Source organism: Chiloscyllium punctatum, chromosome 4, assembly GCF_047496795.1.
Source record: "Chiloscyllium punctatum isolate Juve2018m chromosome 4, sChiPun1.3, whole genome shotgun sequence".
Taxonomy (NCBI): Eukaryota; Metazoa; Chordata; class Chondrichthyes; order Orectolobiformes; family Hemiscylliidae; genus Chiloscyllium; species Chiloscyllium punctatum.
The window spans coordinates 104,255,051-104,275,270 of NC_092742.1; the positions used below are offsets into that span (position 1 = coordinate 104,255,051).

Here is a 20,220-nt window from a genome sequence, read left to right on the forward strand (position 1 = left end):
CCCTCCCCCCCCCCTCCCCCCCCCTCCCCCCCCCTCCCCCCCCCTCCCCCCCCCTCCCCCCCCCTCCCCCCCCCTCCCCCCCCCCTCCCCCCCCTCCCCCCTCCCCCCCTCCCCCCCCTCCCCCCCTCCCCCTTCCCCCCCCTTCCCCCCCCTCCCCCTTCCCTCCCTCCCTCCCTCCCTCCCTCCCTCCCTCCCTCCCTCTCTCCCTCCCTCCCTCTCTCCCTCCCTCCCTCTCTCCCTCCCTCCCTCCCTCTCTCCTCCCTCCCTCTCTCCCTCCCGCTCCCTCCCTCCCGCTGCCTCCTCCCCCTCCCCCCCGCTCCCTCCTCCCCCTCCCCCCTCCCCCTCCCCCCCTCCCCCTCCCCCCCCTCCCCCCCTCCCCCTCCCCCCCGCTCCCTCCTCCCCCTCCCCCCTCCCCCTCCCCCCCCTCCCCCTCCCCCCTCCCCCCTCCCCCCCGCTCCCTCCTCCCCCTCCCCCCCTCCCCCTCCCCCCCCCTCCCCCTCCCCCCTCCCCCCTCCCTCCCTCTCCCTCCCTCTCCCTCCCTCTCCGTCTCCCTCCCTCTCCGTCTCCATCCCCCCCATTCCTCCTCACGTCTCCCCAAGCGCCTCTCTCCCACCTCCCCACCACTTATGCCTCATCTTGCCCTCCCTTACCCTTCCGTTTCTCCCCCCCCCGCCCAAATCTCTCATTCAGGGAGCATAGTGAAAGGCCAGTGATGCGCATGCAAAAACAATCACGTTATCATAGGTTTTTATTTTCTCATTTCTCTTTACAGGGTGGTGAATTGGTGACAAACTTCTGGAGTTTAATTCCTTGCGGAGAGACTTTGTACCCTTCCTTTTAAATTTTTTAAGAGAACAGACAAGCCAAGTCATTCCGAATGGTCCATCAACTCCTGCAAAAACATCCTCTGTCAAGGGACTAAAATCTGCCCGGTGCCATCGCGATTGGAATGAAAGTAACCAGAGAGAGACAAAGGGCAGTAACTCTGAAACACCAAAAGGGACTAGAGTGCAGTTATTCCTCGACTCTCCGAATAGTTCCTTTAACTTGGGCAGTTCTCCCTCATCCAATGGTGGTACTTTCTTTTCAAAATCGAACAGCGACTTTAACAGTATTGACTCTCCTGTCAGTCCAGACTTCGGCAGTGGTACTACATCACGCTATGGTGAACGGCGGTCAGCTCAGAGGGCCAACCTTGGGCAGTTCATCGTCCAAGGCCCTGAAAGCCAATCTCAGCGCCGCGCCAAGAAGAAAAATGTGCTAGTCAGTGGCCGCCATGTAGTCAAGGACTCGGCAAAGAGCCCAGCTGAAGATGTTGTTGGAACTTGGAATGGCAATAAGAGGAGGATAGAGTTTGTTAATATGAGTCCGTCTGCAGCCCAGTTAAATATAAATAACTTGGAAGAATTTCCACCAGTGGGTGCAGTAACTTCTGGATGGTAATGTGAATCTCTATTAATAGATTGATTCTTAGTTTAGCAAATGTTAGCAGTTGGAGGGAGTTCTTCGCTGTTTTATCTGAAGGCTCAACTATGGATGTGTGGTAGCACCTTTTGACTCCGGGTCAGAAGGTTTCAGGTTGAAATCCTCCTTTTGAGAAGTTAGCACATACTCAGGTTGACAGCCCAGTACAGTATTGTACTGGGCTGCATTGTAGGATACATCATTCTTCATTGCAGACGTTAAACACTGGCCTCACCTTCCTTCTTGGAGGAAGGTTAAAAGATTACACAGTTTTACCAGTATTTCTTTCAAGTAATGCTACTTTTTAAAATAGAAATTATTTGGTCATTATTACTGTCTGTGGGACGTGAATCTGGATCATTTAGCTGGCATATCTGGATTTTGTGAAAGGTACCTTTAAATATAAACCTTCCAGTTAAGATTTGTGTATTTTTCAATTGCATGACAGGGCACATTATGTAAGTTTCAACCATTTTGCCGCTGGCTTTTAGTGAAAATTGCATTTGATAATTAGGTCTCCTTTATTTGACAGTAAAGCAATTCCATAAAACTTTGACTTCAGTTTAAATGTGTAAGGTACACCTGAGCCTTCACTGAATCCCTCAGCTTTACAATTCCAATATAGATCTTGCCCTTCCAAATTTGTGTATACAGCAATCTAGTTGTTGTTGGCTATAAGTTATTTATGAAAGATATGAACAATTTGAAGTGACAAAGTAAGAGATCAGTGCGAGAATTCTAATGCTAAAATTTTATTTGAACATTTCCTTTGCATTTTAATGTCAAATTATTGACTGGGAAATTGAACCAACTTCACATTCTTTGTAGGCAGACTGAGCTAGCTTTATTCTGAAGTTAGCCAATGAAAATAGCAGTGCTAGAAATTTAGCTTGGTTCATAAAACATAAGATATAGGAACAGAATTTGGCTATTCGATCCATCAGATCTACTCCGCCATTTGATCATGGTTGATATGTTTCTCAACCCCATTCTCCTGCTTTCTCCCTCTAACCTTTGATCCTCTTACTAATCAAGGATACATCTACCTCTGTCCTAAATACACTTAATACTTGGCCTCCGCAGAGTTCTACAGACTCGCCACCCTCTGGCTGAAGAAATTGCTCCTTATCTCAGTTCTAAAGGGTTGTCCCTTTGCTCTGAGGCTGTGCCTTTGGATTCTATTCTCTCTGCTAGTGGAAGCATTTTCTCCAAGTCCATTCTATCCAGGCCTCTCTGTACTATGTAAATTGCAGTGAGATCCCTCTCATTGCAGATTCACAGTCCATAACTACTAATGACAAGCCCTTTAAATCTTTGTCATCCATGTGCAAATGTAGCTTATGTGACAAAGTTCTGTGAAGCTTCAACTTTCAAGATGTTGGATAGAGTTGACAGCTTCTGGCCCAGACACAGAGATTTGATTTGATTGGATTGGATTTATTACTGTCATGTGTACAGTGAAAAGTTTACAGGCAGGTCGTACAATACAAGTACATCAGGGTAACAGAAAGAGTGCAGGATACAATATTACAGTTGTTGAGATGTATAAGGACTATATTAGGGGCTGGGTATGCAGCCTTTTGGGGTACAAGTGTTGAGGATTATCATGGAGGAGGTCTTGTTGCCTGTCTTTACTGACTGCGGTTTGTTGGTCAGGAAGTCAAGAATCCAGATACAAAAGGGTACAAGAATCCAGATACAAAACCTAGGTCTTGGAGATGAGTTTGTTTGGAATTATGATGTTGAACATGGAACTATGGTCAATAAGTAGGGGCCTAACGTAGGTATCCTTGTCCAGATGTTACAGGGACGAATGTAGGGTCAGAGGGATGGTATCTGCCTCGCACCTGTTGCATTGATAGGTGAATTCTAGGGTATCAAGGCTGGAGTGATGTGGACCTTGACCAGCCTATTGAAACACTTCATAATTATGGCTGTCTGTGCCACTGAACTGTAGTTATTGAGGCACGCTGCACTTGGATAATGGAGCTCTTCTTGAAGCAGGTGGGGATTTCAGATTGTAGTAAGGAGGGGTTGAAGATAGTCCCACCAGTTGGTTTGTACATTTGGGCTGGTCACTTTGTGTGTTCACCCTTAAGGCCAATTTAATGTCTGTGGCAATGATCGAGGGTGCAAGTGTATCCAAGGCTGTTGGCATAGGTGACGTCCATTCACTGCTCTTCTGTTCAAAGCAGAAGTAAAATGCATTGAACTCATTGGGTAGTAATGTATATTTGCCCATGATTCTGTTTGACGTTGCTTTGTAATCTGTTATGTCATGTAAGCTTTGACACAAACAATGAGTATCCGTGTGGTTCTGGTATTGCCTGTTGGCATCCCTGATGGCCTTGTGAAGGTTGTACCTGGATTTTCTGTATAGGTCAATGTCTTGTGAAGGTCCTATCTGGATTTCCTGTATGGGTCAGTGTCGTCCGACTTGTACGCCCCAGTCCTGGACTTCATTAGGGGATGGATCTCCCAGTTCATCTTTGGTTTCTGGTTGGGAAACAGTTGGATTAACTTCTTTGACATGCAGTCATCTACACACTGACTGATCAGATCTGTAACAGTAAGGTCAGTTGTTGCATTCTTAAATCCGGACTAGTTCATAGAAGCTCTTCTGTTTCCTCAGATCAGCGTTGCACTACTTTCTGTATTGGGTCCTTATGTTCCTTGTAAGTCGGGAGGAGAAGCACAGTGTTGTGGTTTGATTTTCCATAATGTTGACAGGGATGTAGCAGTAGGCATCTTTGATTGTATAACAATGGTCAAGTATTTTGGACCTCTGATGGGACAGGAGACGTGTTAGTGTTTTGGTAGCACGTTCTTGATGTTGGCCTGGTTGAAGATTTGACTATTTTCTAAATTCTTCTGAGTATATGACCCCCAGACACACCCTGTTCTCCAAATTCTTTTGTATATATCACCCTAGAGACATCCTGTTTTCAATTCTTTTGAATATATGACCCTAGAGATAAATACCTGCTAATTGCCTGCTGATCTATAATCTGTGTGCAGTCTATGCACATAGCAGTGTCTCATAATATTGGTTAAGTAAATTCATTGGGTGCCTGGCCACAAAGAGCACTCGTGGCCTGAGGGGCACAGTTTTCAGCATTTAGGTTGAATGTTTTTGTTTGCAGCTTCACTTTAGTTTTTTAAAGAGGCTGCTCCTGAATCTTTGGTTGCTCTTTAGCCCCCTTACTCCTGATCTGTAGACACCCAGTATGGAGAGGAGTTAGAGGGTTGCCTTCATGCGTCTGGTCCTGAGTTTGGTCAATAGTGACCTATAGCAGGTCCAAGGAGCAAGCTGTAGAAGGGTTCATTGGGCCTGACTATTTGTCCCTCTTTCCCAGGTATGTCCAGTGGTTATTTAGAGGGAGCATGTGTTGTCTAGCAGCATGATAGAGGCCTTTAGAGACCAGCTGACATTGTAGGAATAGGAATACTTTGGGTTAGTAGTAATATCGCTAGACTGTAGTTTCAGTGACTTGGATAATGTCCTGACGAACCAAGTTCAAATCCCACAATGGAGATGATGGCATTTAAATTGAATAAAAAAGCTAAATTTGGAATTAAGAGTCTAATGATGATTGATTAGATTAGATTACTTAGTGTGGAAACAGGCCCTTCAGCCCAACAAGTCCACACCGACCCGCCGAAGCACAACCCACCCAGACCCATTCCCCTATATTTATCCCTTCACCTAACACTACGGGCAATTTAGCATGGCCAATTCACCTAACCTGCACATTTTTGGACTGTGGGAGGAAACCGGAGCACCCAGAGGAAACCCACGCAGACACGGAGAATGTGCAAACTCCACACAGTTAGTTGCCTGAGGCAGGAATTGAACCCGGGTCTCTGGCGCTGTGAGATAGCAGTGCTAACCACTGTGCATGATTATGAAATCTTTGTTGATTATTGGGAAAATGTCCATCAGACTCACTAATGACCTTTAGGGAAGGAAGCTCATTGTTACCTGGTCCGACCTGTATAGGGCTCCAGACCCACAGCGATGGGTAATTAGGAATGGGCAACAAATGTTGGCCTAGTCAGTATGCTCACATCCTGTGAATGAATAAATACCTATTAACCCATAATCTTATATAATATATTTAATAATAGGGAGTTAATCCTGTTGCAGATTTTGCAAATTTCTGTCGTCTTTCATAAGTTTCTGTTAACTGTTTGATCACGTTTTGTTATAATGCCCATCACGGGCTTTTAAAATGAATGCAGTTCTGTTTAAAAGAGTAGAAATGATGAAAATAGCAGGAGGAGGCTATTCAGCATTTTGAGCTGCTCCACTCTTTAATGTGATGGCTGATCATCCAATTGAGTACAGTTTCCAGCTTTTCCTTTATACCCTATGATTCCTTCAGTCTTAAGAAATATATCAACCCCTTCTTTAAAACATTCAGTGTTCTGGCAGATGAATGCATGGCTGAGGAGCTGGTGTATGGGAGAAGGATTCACATTTTTTGATCATTGGAATCTTTTCTGGAGTAGAAGTGACCTGTACACGAAGGGCGGATTGCACCTAAATTGGAAGGGGGCTAGCATACTGGCAGGGAGATCTGCTAGAGCTGCTTGGGAGGATTTAAACTAGTGAGGTGTGGGGGGTGGGACCCAGGGAGAAAGTGAGGAAAAAGATCAATCTGAGACTGGTACAGTTGAGAACAGAAGCGAGTCAAACAGTCAGGGCAGGCAGGGACAAAGCAGGGAGCAAGGTAGGACTGATAAGTTAAATTGCATTTATTTCGCTGCATGAGGCCAAACAGGGAAGGCGGATGAACTCAGGGCATGGTAAGGTACATGAGTCTGGATATCATAGCAATTACAGAAACATGGCTCAGGGATGGACAGTATTGGCAGCTTAATGTTCCAGGATACAAATGCTACAGGAAGGACAGAAAGGGAGGCAAGGGGGAGGGGGAGTGGCGTTTTTGACCTGGGATAGCATTACAGCTGTACTGAGGGGGATATTCCAGGAAGTACATCCAGGGAAGTTTTTTGGGTGGAACTGAGAAATAAGAAAGGGATGATCACTTTATTGGGATTGTTAGAGGGAAATTGAGAAACAAATTTGTAAGGAGATTTCAGTTCTCTGTGAGAATATTAGGGTGGTTATGGTAAGGGATTTTAACTTTCCAAACGTAGACTGGGACTGCCATAGTGTTAAGGTTTAGATGGAGATGAATTTGTTAAGTGTGGACAGGAAAATGTTTTGATTCAGTCTGTGGATGTACCTGTTAGAGAAGGTGCAAAATTTGACCTACTCTTGGGAAATAAGGCTGGGCAGGTGACTGCGGTGTTACTGGGGGAGCACTTTGGGGCCAGCGACCATAATTCTACTAGTTTTAAAATCGTGGTCAAAAAGGATAGACCAGATCTAAAAGTTGAAGTTCTAAATTGGAGGAAAGCTAACTTTGGTATCAGGCAAGACCTTTCAAAAGCTGATTGGGTGCAGATGTTCGCAGCTAAAGGGACGGCTGGAGAATGGGAAGCCTTCAGAAAAGAGATCACTAGAGTCCAAGGACAGTATATTTCAGTTCGGGTGAAAAGAAAGGCTGGTAGGTGTAGGCAATGCTGGATGACTAGAGAAATTGAGGTTTTGGTTAAGAAAAAGATGGAAGCGTATGTCAGGTACAGACAGGATAGATCGAGTGAATCCTTAGGGTATAAAGGCAGAAGGAGTATACTTAAGAGGGAAATCAGGAGGGCAAAAAGGGGACATGAGATAGCTTTGGCATATAGGGTAATGGAGAATCCAAAGGGTTTTTACAAATACATTAAGGGCAAAAGGGTAACTAGGGAGAGAGTAGAGCCCCTCAAAGATCAGCAAGGTGGCCATTATGTGGGCAGATACTAAACGATTATTTTGCATCAGTACTTACTGTGAAAAAGGACATGGAAGATATAGAATGTAGGGAAATAGATGGTGACATCTTGAAAAATATCCATACTTTAAAGGAGGAAGTGCTAGATGTCTTGAAACACATAAAAGTGGATAAATCCCCAGGACCTGATTGGGTGTACCCTAGAACTCTGTGGGAGGCTAGAGATGTAATTGTTGGGTCCTTTGCTGAGATATTTGTATCATTGATAGTCACAGGTGAGGTGCCAGAAAACTGGAGGTTGGCTAATGTGGTGCCACTGTTTAAGAAAGGTGGTAAGGACAAGCCAGGGAACTATAGACCAGTGAGCCTGACGTCGGTGGTGGACAATTTGTTGGAGGGAATCCTGAGGGACAGGATGTACATGTATTTGGAAAGGCAAGGGATTAGGGATAGTCAACATAGCTTTGTGCATGGGAAATCATGTCTCAAAAACTTGACTGAGTTTTGTGAAGATGTAGCAAAGAGGATTGATGAAGGCAGAGTGGTGGACGTGATCTATATGGGCGTCAGTAAGGCTTTCGACAAGGTTCTTCATGGGAGACTGGTTAGCAAGGTGAGATCACATGGAATACAGGGAGAACTAGCCATCTGGATACAGAACTGGCTCAAAGGTAGAAGACAGAGGGTGGTGGTGGAGGGTTGTTTTTCAGACTGGAGGCCTGTGACCAGTGGAGTGCCATAAGGATCGGTGCTGGATCCACTATTCATCATTTATATAAATGATTTGAATGTGAGCCTAAGAGGTAAAGTTAGTTAAGTTTGCAGATAACTCCAAAAGTGGAGGTGTAGTGGACTCCTTCAGATTACAAGGGAATCTTGATCAGATGGGCCACTGGGTTGAGGAGTGGCAGATGGAGCTTAATTTAGATAAATGCTGCATTTTGGGAAAGCAAATCTTACGCACTTAATGGCAAGGTCCTCTGGTGTGTTGCTGAACAAAGCAACTTTGGAGTGCAGGCTCATAGCTCCTTGAAAGCAGAGTCGCAGGTGGGTATGATAGTGAGGAAGGTGTTTGGTATGCTTTCCTTTATTGGTCAGAATATTGAGTACAGGAGTTGGGAGGTCATGTTGCGGCTGTACAGGGCATTGATTGGGCCACTTTTGGAATATTGTGTGCAATTCTGGTCTCCTTCCTTTCGGAAGGATGTTGTGAAAATTGAAAAGATTTGCAAGGATGTTGCCGGGGTGGTGGATTTGAGCTATAGGGAGAAGCTGGGGCTGTTTTCCCTGGAGCGTCGGAAGCTGAGGGGTGACGTTATAGAGGTTTGTAAAATCATGAGGGACATAGGTAGCGTAAATAGACAAGGTATTTTCCCTGGGGTGGGGGAGTCCAGAACTAGAGGGCATAGGTTTAGGGTGAAATGGGAAAGATATAAAAGAGACCTAAGGGGCAACTTTTTCATACAGTGGGTGGTATGTGTGTGGAATGAGCTGCCAGAGGAAGTGGTGGAATCTAGTACAGTTGCAACATTTAAAAGGCATATGGATGGGTATATGAATAGGAAGGGTTTGGAGGGATGTAGGCTGGGTGCTGGCAGGTGGGACTAGATTGGGTTGGGAAATCTGGTCGGCATGGGCGTGTTGGACCAAAGGGTCTGTTTCTGTGCTGTACATCTCTATGACTACTTTCTGTGGCAGAAAATTTCACAGGCTTACCACTTCCTGGATGAAGAAATTTCTTCTTATCTCAGTCCTAAATGGCCTACCCTTTATCCTTAGGCTGTGACCACTGGTTCTGGTCTCCTGGTCATTGGGAGCATCCATCCTACGTTTCCCCTGTTCAAATTATATCGGTTTCCACTACCTCCCATTCTTCTGAACTCCTGTTAACATGGTACTAACCTATCCAGTCTCTCTTCAGAAGTCACTCCTGCCACCCCAGAAATCGGTCTGGTTGCAGCCTTTGTTGCACACCCAGCTGCACCAATAGGTGTGGTGTGTTCTCACCCCATTTTGGACCTGTACAACTGCAACAAGGCATCCCATTCTTGTGTTCAGACCACCTCACTATGAAGGTCCTTCTTTACCACCCACTGCATCTGTCAGCTTACTTTTAGTGACTGGTGTACAAGGGCATCCACGTCTCTTTACACATCCCCGTTTCACAAACTATCGACATTAAGATTATCTGTCTTCCTGTTTTTGCTGCCAAAAGGGATACCCTTTCATTTTTGCACATTATACTTCATCTGCCACGCATTTACTTACTCATTCAATTTGTCCAAATCACCTCTGCATCCTCATCCAGTTGAATGTGTCATCTGCAAATGTGAAGGTATTGCATTTAGTTTACTCATTTAGATCATATTGTGAATAACTGTGATCCAAGCAGTATGCTGCCAGTAGCCCCACTAAGAAGAAGATCTATATAGTCCTATTCCTTGTTTCCTATCTGCCAAGCAGTTTTGTATTCATGGAGGAGAAAGTGAGGACTTCAGATGCTGGGGATCAGAGTGGAATGTGTGTGGTGCTGGAAAAGCACAGTAGGTGTCATGCAACATCCGAGGAGCAGAAGAATCGACGTTTTGGGCAGGAGCCCTTAATTAGGAATGATGATCAGTTCTTTATTTATATTAATGTACTATAACCGATCCCATGTGTTTTCATTTTATGTGCTAATCTTGCATGTGGGTCCTTATTTAAATCTAAGTGAAAGAAAGTCCAAGTAAATCACATCTATTGGTTCCCCCATATCATTCTGCTATTTAAATTCTTTCAAACGTTCAGTAGATCTGTCAAGTATGATTTCTCTTTTTTAAACCTGCAGGTTTATTGATTGCTTTCTCTAACTGGTGAATCTTGGTGAATTTTTGCAGTGCATATTGTAGCTGGTACACATGTGGCAGGAGTGAATGATTGTTAATGTGGTGACAATCATGTTGATTATTTTGTCCTGGATGGTGTTCAGCTTCTTAAGAGTGACTGGAGGTGCACTCATCCAGGCAAGTGGAGGGTAATCTATCATGACGTTGACTTGTGGCTTGTACCTTGTGGATAGGCTTTGGCGAGACAGGAGGTGAGTTAGTCGCTGCAGGATTCCTAGCTTCTGACCTGTGACCATTTGCACAGTATTTATATGGCTGGTCCAATTCAATTTCTCGTCAGCAGTGACCCCCAGATGTTACTGGAGGATTCAGTGGTAATGTCAATGAACATCAAGTGATGGTGATTAGATTTTAGCTTGTTGGAGATCGCCATTTCCTGGCACTTGTGTGGTGAGATTGTTACTTGCCATTAATCCAAACCTGGATATTATCCAGATTTTGCGGTCTTTGGACAGGGGCAATTTCAGTATGTGAGGAGTCATAAATGGTGCTGAACATTATGCAGTCATCAGCGCGTGTTCGCACTTCAAACATTATGGAAGAGGGACGATCATGGATGAAGCAGCTGAAGATGGTTGGGCCTAGAACACTTGTATGTGGTGGTCACATTTTGAGGTGATCTATAAAAAAATGCTAATTACATTAATTGTGACAATGAGGATTAATAATGTTTTCCACAAAACTTCCTTTTGGAGAGGAAGCCAACCAAGGCAATAACAGTTTAAGGCAAGCTGCTAATTCAATATTAAAAAAGAATGCTTTGAAAAAAGGTGGTAGTGACACCCTTTTAAAAGAAACCTTTACACACTTTGATTAGAACAATCTATTTTACAGTCAAAATAAATCCATTATCACATGATCAAATTCACATATTTGAAGCCTGACACTCTTTATTGAAGCCTATAGGCCTTTCTTAGACAATTTACATACTGGGCACAGAATGTTCAATTGAAATTCTCAGTCTTCAATGTTCTTGTGCTCTCAGCAGCTGCAGTTATCCATATCAATCAATCATTCAAACCTTGCTATTCTTGGGCGGCACAGTGGCACAGTGGCCTCTCAGCACCAGAGACCCAGGTTCAGTTCCCGCCTCGGGCGACTCTCTGTGTGGGGTTTGCACATTTTCCCCGTGTCTGTGTGGGTTTCCTCTCACAAACCAAAAATGTGCAGGTTAGGTGAATTGGCCATGCTAAATTGCCCGTAGTGTTAGGTGGAGGGGAATGGGTCTGGGTGGGTTGTGGGTCGGTGTGGACTTGTTGGGCCGAAGGGCCTGTTTCCACACTGTAAGTAATCTAATCTAAACTTTATGTGGGCGGCACGGTGGCACAGTGGTTAGCACTGCTGCCTCAAGCGCCAGAGACCTGGGTTCAATTCCCGCCTCAGGCGACTGGCTGTGTGGAGTTTGCACATTCTCCCTGTGTCAGCGTGGGTTTCCTCCGGGTGCTGTGGTTTCCTCCCACAGTCCAAAGATGTGCAGGTCAGGTGAATTGGCCATGTTAAATTGTCCGTAGTGTTAGGTAAGGGGTAAATGTAGGGTTATGGGTGGGTTACGCTTCGGCAGGTCGGTGTGGACTTGTTGGGCCAAAGGGCATGTTTCCACGCTGTAAAGTAATCTAATCTTTTACCTCAATGATTCCTTGTGGTATGATTTGCTGAAAAGTGTCAAATGTGATAACTTGTTTTATTACGTTGAAGGCACAATATAATTACACTCTAAGAAACTTCATAGGATTGATGGATAGCAAAGAAGTCCAAGTACGAATTTGAGTTTACGAAGCCCAAGTAGTTCAGGTAATTCACAAGTTTTTGATATCTCAAGGTGTTAATAGTTGATCAAACATTACATACTCAGGTTTCTTAAAATAAAAGCCTTTTTTAGAATCATAGAATCCCTACAATGTGGAAGTAGGCCCTTTGGCTCAACAAGTCCACACTGACCCTCCGAAGAGTAACCCATCCAGAGCCATTCCATGTCCCTGTTGCCCTACATTTACTCCTGACTAATGCATTGAACTGACACACCTCTGAACATTAATATTTGGGCAATTTAGCGTGGCCAGTTCACCTAATTTGCACACCTTTGTACTGCAGGAGGAAACCAGAGTACCTGGGGGAAACCCGTGCAGACACAGGGAGAATGTGAAAACTCCACACAGACAGTCATCCGAGGCTGGAATTGAACCCAGGTCCCTGGCACTGTGACGCAGCAGTGCTAACCACTGAGCCACCGTGCCACCCAATATTGAATTTGGTACTTGGCAACAAACCATACCACGGTGTCAGATCTCTCAGTGGGAGAGCATTTCAGTGATAGTGATCATAACTCCCTGACCTTTGCTATAGTCATGGCGAAGGAGAGGGACAGATGGTATGGGAAAGTATTTAATTTTGGGGGAGGGGAATTACAATGCTATTGGGCAGGAACTGGGGTGCCTAAATTGGGAACAGATGTTCTTAGGGAAGTGCAGAACAGAAATGTGGAGGTTGTTTAGGGAGCACTTGCTGGAAGTGATGGATAAGTTTGTCCCACTGAGGCAAGGAAGGGATGGCAGGGTAAAGAAGCCTTGAGTAACAAGGGATGTGGAGCATCTAGTCAAGAGGAAGAAGGAAGCTTACTTAAGGTTGAGGAGGCAAAGATCAGACAGGGCTCTAGAGGGTTCCAACGTAGCCAGGAAAGAACTGAAGAATGGACTTAGAGCTAGAAGGGGGCATGAAAAAAGCTTTAGCAGTTGGATTAAGAAATCCCTAAAGCAATCTACACTTATGTGAGGAACAAGAGGATGGCCAGAGTGAGGGTAGGACCAATTAGGGATAGTGGAGGGAATTAGTGCCTGGAGTCAGAGAAGATCCTTATTGAATACTTTGCTTCAGTATTCACTAGTGAGAGGGACCTTGAAGTTTGTGAGGACAGCATGAAACACGTTTATGTTAAGAAGGAGGATGTGCTGAAAATCTTGAAAAATATAAGGCTAGATAAGTCCCATGCACCAGGTGGGATATACCCAAAGTTACTATGGGAAGCGAGAGAAGAGTTTGCTGCGCCTTTGGCGATGGTCTTTGTGTCCTCACTGTCCACTGAGGTAGTGCCAGATGCTTGGAGGCTCGCAAATGTCATTCCCTTGTTCAAGAAAGGGAATAGGGATCATCCTTGGAATTTATGACCACAGTCTTGCGTCTGTGGTGGGCAAATTCTTGGAGAAGATTCTGAGACAGGATTTATGATTACTTGGAAGAGCATAGTTTGATTAGAGATAGTCAGCATGGCTTTGTGAAGGGTAGGTTATGCCTCACAGGCTTTGTTGAATTCTTTGAGGATGTGACAAAACACATTGAAGGTGGGTGTGGTGTACATGGATTTTAGCAATGCGTTTGAAAAGGGTCCCCTTGGTAAACTCATTCAGAAAGTAAGGAGGTGTAGGATCCAGGGAAATTTGGCTGTCTAGATACAGGATTGGCTGGCCCATAGAAGATGGAGGGTGGGTTGTACAGAGGAACCTCAATTTATTCGGCGTTCGATTATCCGAATATCAGATTATCCGGCAAGATCACAATGTCCTGATGCTCGGCTAAACTATGTTATCCGGCATTCAATTATCTGGAATTAGATTAACTGAACTAAATACTTCCTGCCCGAATGAAATACTTTGAATAATCGCGGTTCCTCTATAGATGGAAAGTATTCAGCCTGGTGCTCGGTGATTAATGGTGTTCCGCAGGGATTGGTTCTGGGACCTCTGCTTTTTGTGATTTTTGTAAATGACTTGGATAAGGAAGTGGAAGGGTGGGTTAATAAGTTTGCCGATGACATGAACAATGGTGGACAATGTGGAAGGCTGTTGTAAGTTGTAACGTGACATTGATAGGATGCAGAACTGGGCTGATAAGTGACAAATGGAGTTCAATCTGGAAAAATGTAAAGTGAATAATTTTGGAAGGTCGAATTTGAATGCACATTACAGGGCTAAAGGTAAGATTCTTGGCAGTGTGGAGGGCTTATGCTCAAAACGACGATTCTCCTGCTCCTCGGATGCTGCCCGACCTGCTGTGCTTTTCCAGTACCACACACTTGACTCTGATCTCCAACATCTGCAGTCCTCACTTTCTACCAGAGTGGAGGAACAGAAGGATCTTGGAGTCTATGTCCATTTATCCCTCAAAGTTGCCACCCAAATTGACAGGGTTGTTAAGGCATGTGGTGTGCTGGCTTTCATTAGCAGGGGGATTGAGTCTAAGAGTCGTGAGTTTATGCTGCAGATCAGTAAAGCCCTGGTTAGACCACACTTGGAATATTGTGTTCAGTTATGGTCGCTTCATTATAGGAAAGATGTGGAAGCTTTTGAGAGGGCGCAGAGGAGATTGATCAGGATGCTGCCTTGACTCCAGGCCATGTCTTATGAAGAAAGGTTGAGGAAGTGAGGGCTTTTTTTATTGGAGCTAAAAAAGATGAGAGTTGACTTGATGGTGGGCAAGATGATGAGAGGTATAGATGGAGTGAATAGTCAGAGACTTTTTTTCCCAGGGCAGAAGTGGCTATCATGAGGGGGCATAATTTTAAGGTGATTGGAAGAAAGATATGGGGAGATGTCAGAGGTGGGTTCTTCCCATAGAGAGTGGTGGGTACATGGAATGCACTGCCAGCAGTGGTAGTAAAGTCAGATGCATTAGGGACATTTAAGCGACTCTTGGATAGGAACATGAATGATAGCAAAATGAAAGGTTAGTTTGATCTTAGAGTAGGATAAAAAGTCGGCGCAACATCGAGGGCTGAAAGTCCAGTACTGTTCTACATTCTAAATCTTTGCAACCTGTGGAAAGTCTAACAAAAGCTGCTCCACCTCCTACATACTTTCTTGTTCCCCATAATATTGGTTAAAGGAATGACACTGAATGAAGAAAGGGGGCACACTGGGTAACTTCTAAGTAATTTTCCCTCTTTAAGGAATCGTTTCACCTGCTGATCTGGGTTTTCCAACAATCAGGCCATGTGTACACATTTCTCACTTTTACCTGTCACTGTTTTGAAGTGATGTCTCCTAATCAAAACTTTAAATTTCCTTCTGCACAAGTTGCTGCAAATATGCAGTTTAAATCTGTTTGTTCTGTATTAGCTGTTTTATCTTTGTTCACAGGAGAATAGAGACTTGTGTATACCTAGGATGACTCTTCACTATGGTAGTGAGGAAATGCCTGGTGGAAGCATCATTTTATCATAGAATCCTTACAGTGTGGAAGCAGGCCATTCAACCCATCTTACCCACACCTATCCTCAGAGTATCCCACCCACACCAACTCTATCCCTGTACACCACCCCCCCCCTCCCCACAATTTCCCATGGCTAGCCCACCTGGCCTGCATATCCATGGACACTATGGGCAATCTATCATGCCGTTCCACATCTCATCTGCACATCTTTGGGTTGTGGGAGGAAACCAGAGCACTCAGAGGAAACCAATGCAGACATGGGGAGAACGTGCATATTTCACACAGACAGTCGTCTGAGGGTGAAATCGAACCCTGGGTCCCTGGTACTGAGAGGCAGCAGTGCTAACCAGTTCTTTGGAATGAGATATTAAACTGGGACCTCAAATGGATGGAAAAGATTGCATGATACTCTCAGGAGTTCTCCTTATTGCCGGCCGTTGTTTCTTCAGTTGATATCAAGAAAACAAATCATCTGGTCACGATTGTAATGTTGTGCTTTACTGCAACTGTAACCATGTTTCCAAAGTCTTTGACAGTAAATATGTTAGGCTGTCCTGAGGCTGTGTGGTATGGTCATGCCACTGGGCTTGCTAATACTTGAGAACATATGGATTCAAATCCCACTACAGCAGCTGGCAGAATTTGAATTTAATTAATAATAATATTAATTATTCATAACTAGTTTAAAAAATAATCTTGATCACTCATGTCATCTGTGTAAGAACTGCAGTTTTTTTTCCCTAGTCTGGGCTATTTGTGACCTACACTTGCAACAGCATGAGGGCACAACTGCTCTATGAAACATTCGGGTCATGAGCAATTAGGGATGGGCAGCAAGCGTTGGTTTTGCTAACATCATGCATATCCTGTGAAAGGATATAGAATTATATACTACTGCATGAAATTTTTTAATACTATAATTACATATATGATTCAAAAAAATTTTTGATTGTTATTTTCAGCAAAACAAAGCCATCAAGAAGAATTAATCCTACTCCTGTCAGTGTAGAGCGGCTGCAGTCCAAACCGAAGATATGTTTCACTTCTATTCCTTTGAGCCAGCCATTATCCTCCACATTCTGTGTAGGAGCTGCTTCAGAGGCATTTGGGGCTGGACTGGAGGGATTTACTGCAGTTTCATCTCCCAGCAGCTTGCAGGAAGAGCGTGAGATGCTGAAAGTTGAAAGGTAATCCTGATATAAAAAGTAATCCATTATGTGTGCCAAGGTAACTCCTGTTTGTGTTTCTATTTCTCCATTTTTGCTGTATGATGTTGCACTTTCTTCGAAATCATAGAATCTCCACAGTGTGGAAATGGGCTCTTTGGTCTATCAAGTCCACATCAACTCTCTGAAGAGCAACCCAACCAAACCCAATCCCCTAACCTAACCTACATGTTCCTGAACACTATGGGCAAATTAGAATGGCCAATTCACTTTACCTGCAGTAAAGAAGTAGGAGAGAAACCAATATTTCACAGTTTGGAATCTGATCTGGAGTTTGAAGTGTACACACTGATTGACCTCAGCATATTTTTAAGGTATACCCATGTTCAGTGCTTGTTTGCTCGAAGTAAAAAATCACACAACACAAGGTTATACTTTAAAAGGTTCATTTGGAACTAGTAGCTTTTGGAGTGCTGCTCTTTCATCAGGTAGCTGTGGAGCAGGATCATAAGACACAGAATTTGTAGCAAAAGATTACAGTGTCATGTAGCTGAAATGATATATTGAACAAACTTAGATTGCCGTTAAACCTTCCAGCACCACTTATAAAATGTTACCTGTATTGACTGCCTGCAGATTTAAAAATCACGCAACACCAGGGTTATAGTCCAACAGGTTTTTTTGGAAGCACTAGCTTTTGGAGCGCTGCTCCTTCCTGTGGTTGTGGAGCAGGACCATAAGACACAGAATTTCTATCAAAAGATTATGGTGCCCTGCAACTGAAATTATATGTTGAACAAACCTAAATTGCTGTCAAGTCTTTTATCTTTTAGAATGGGTTGCAGGTTTCAGTTCATTAATATGTAAATCTCAAAACTACTTTTAAGTCACATTCCCGGGGTAACTTAGATTTTGTAAAAACAGGTAACATTTCAGCTCAGACAATGCATTAAAGGTGTGAGGCTAGAGTCTGTCTGTATCCTGAGTCAGACTGAATCTATTTCCAGAGTGGAATTTATAAAATATTACATGGATTGACTGTCTGCAGTTTGTCCTTTTTTTTGAGCAAAATAGAATGTATCTATAAATATAATTCTGCAAATGCAAGTTCATCCTAAAGACCTGTATGTGTGTATGCGTGCATAAGAGTGACAGTGTGCGTCCACAAAAGAATGTGTGTTTGAGTGTGTGCATGCTTGCTAAATTTTGCGTGTGATGGTGTATAAGCCTGTGAGATGGTGTATGCATCAGTGTGAGGGGGGTGTGTGGGGGTGTGTGTGTGTGTGTGAGAGAGAGAGAGCGGGAGCATGTAAAGAAATAGAAGTAGTTTATCTGCATTTATCAGAATTTCTTACAGATGATGCAATCAATCAGATAGCTAACAATATTAGAAAGAAATAAACTGACTTTTTCTTGCAAAGTCATTACGATAATTTGAGTGCCAGTGATAGTCTGCAAATTCACCTTTTAGAAAAATAGCTCGGGAAAATAGAAGTTCTAATAAAAGTTAGGTTAATGGCTTCTCACAAGTAAATTAACAACTTACAAAAAATGAATTTATTTATATTTTTATCTTTGTCCTTTCCAACTCTTCTGTGTTGAGTTTCTATGCAGTGCAGAAGCCATTCAACCATCTACTTTGACTCCTAGTTTTAGTTACAGAGAACTGTTGGCACAATCCTGCGAGTCATCAATTTCAAATTCAAGAATTCACAAACAGAAAAGTATACGTAGAGAGAACTTAGATAGTCAGGTAATTATAAAGTAATGTAAGTGAAACAGAGCAATCTAGTGCGCATTATTCTACTCCGAGTCATAGAGATGTACAGCATGGAAACAAATCCTTCAGTTCAACCTGTCCATAACAACTAGATATTGTAACCCAATCTAGTCCTGCGAGTTCTGTCCAACCTTTTGAGTTGATAAGTGGCTCATGATAATGGAATATTGTGATGAGAAGGTTGAAACAAAAGATGAAATGAAATAATCTGCCACTTATCTAATAGTGTATAAGTAACAAGTTTTACTTCGAGAGATTCTTTGGACATGTGACTCCAAACATTTTTGTTATTTAACTATCATTTTACTTTTCATGCTAGAGGTTTAAATTTTTAATTAATAACATGCTGAATTGCACATGGAAAATTGAAGGAAATCAGAAATGTGTATGTAGCCATTTTCTACATTGCCTAGAGGCTTTTACATTAACAATTATTTTCATATGTTTTGTTTTCAAATGAAATAGATCCAAGTTGCTTCAGCAGTCAGTGGTCTTGGACTCAATCCCGCCTACTAAATGCCAGTATGGAAGATCTTTCAGTACATCCTCAGAGTGTATTGCTGTATGTGCTGACATAAGCAAAGTTTCTCATAGAAACCAGTTAGATATCTTGGCTCAGCTATACTCTGCTTGTATTTCTGGTAAGTGAATACATTTAACGTAATGGGTAAAAGAACCTAGAAGAAAGCTGAAGGTTTTTTTGAATGCAACAAGTTCTGATATGAAATGCACTGTTTGAGTGGGTGGTGAAATCAGACTGAACAGAAATACTTATTTCTGTGTACTTAGACATATGCACACGAAAAGGAAATTTTCAGGGCAATGAGGAATCTGGGATTAATTGGATAACTTGCTCAATAAATGCCATAATGTGAATGGCCTTCTGTGATATAAAGATCTGATTCCTATGCTAAAACCTCAGATTTAAGGTAATCTGAGCTGTGCCAATTTAATGCATTTGAAATTTGCTAGCACATATGTATTTTATGGTGAAATAGTGTCTTATTTGACAGAAAAATTCTCTGATTCCTGTCAGATAAAAATTCAGGACATAGGACTAGTTTTTGATGTATTTAAAATACCTGGGAAGCCACTACATGAAGTGCTATTTACAGTAGATTCTCTAAGAAAAATGTGCACAACTTATTTAAGTTTCCCCAGTGCAGTTACTCAGGTTGGATTCTCAACAAGGGAGTTTGTCAGAGGACAAAGTCAGTGAGATGAAGCAAATCAAAATTAAAACCATTTTCCTTCCTTTTGTTTCAACAAACTGGTTTTTAGAGATTTTTTTAATGTCCAGTTTTAAGATTATTACTAATTGGCAGATTAGTTGTCTCATAGCTAACATTTAGACTCAGGTGCTCAGGATTCAAGTCCAAGAATATAATGATCCCAGGACTCGACCGTCTTAAATTAATTGATCATTTCCATAAGTAGTTCACAGTACTTTGCATGGAGTCCATTCTGGTAGCTCTGTTAGATGGGGCAAAATACTAATGCAGCCACATGGCTCTTTGGCAACCACGTGACTACTTCACCAAGTGTAAAGAGGCCCATGATGCAGATTGCCAGAGGGCTGCTTGGAAAAGGGCTATGACACTCAGATTTCAGCAACTAAAGTATGTTCTTCTAATTTTAGGAAATTTGGTGCCAAATATTTTTCTGGAGCTGTTCTTTATACTGCAGTTGTTGACGTCCAGGAGTGGAACATCAACAGATGATCTGGAAGACAAGGTGGAATATTCTACTGAGATGAAAGGTAAGGGTGATCCTTTCTTTTAGACCCATGTGGGTTACCTTTTTGTCTTCTACCATTCTCCCTCCCTCTCCGCATCATTTTCCTGTCAGCGATGGCAGAAAAGGTGACATCATAGAGGAGA

At 43.2% G+C, this 20,220-nt stretch overlaps 1 protein-coding gene across 1 annotated transcript in view; it reads left to right on the forward strand.

The window, feature by feature from the left end:
* Positions 1 to 780: 780 nt before the first annotated feature.
* The window catches only part of cdan1 (codanin 1), a gene marked incomplete at its 5' end in the record, with an annotated part of 113,487 nt that continues 94,047 nt past the window's right edge, over positions 781 to 20,220 (forward strand). Inside the window, 4 exons of the mRNA XM_072567915.1 lie at positions 781 to 1,439; positions 16,357 to 16,581; positions 18,806 to 18,981; positions 19,980 to 20,099. Coding sequence (XP_072424016.1) covers positions 781 to 1,439; positions 16,357 to 16,581; positions 18,806 to 18,981; positions 19,980 to 20,099 — 1,180 coding nt within the window. The remainder of the gene's footprint in view (positions 1,440 to 16,356; positions 16,582 to 18,805; positions 18,982 to 19,979; positions 20,100 to 20,220) is intronic.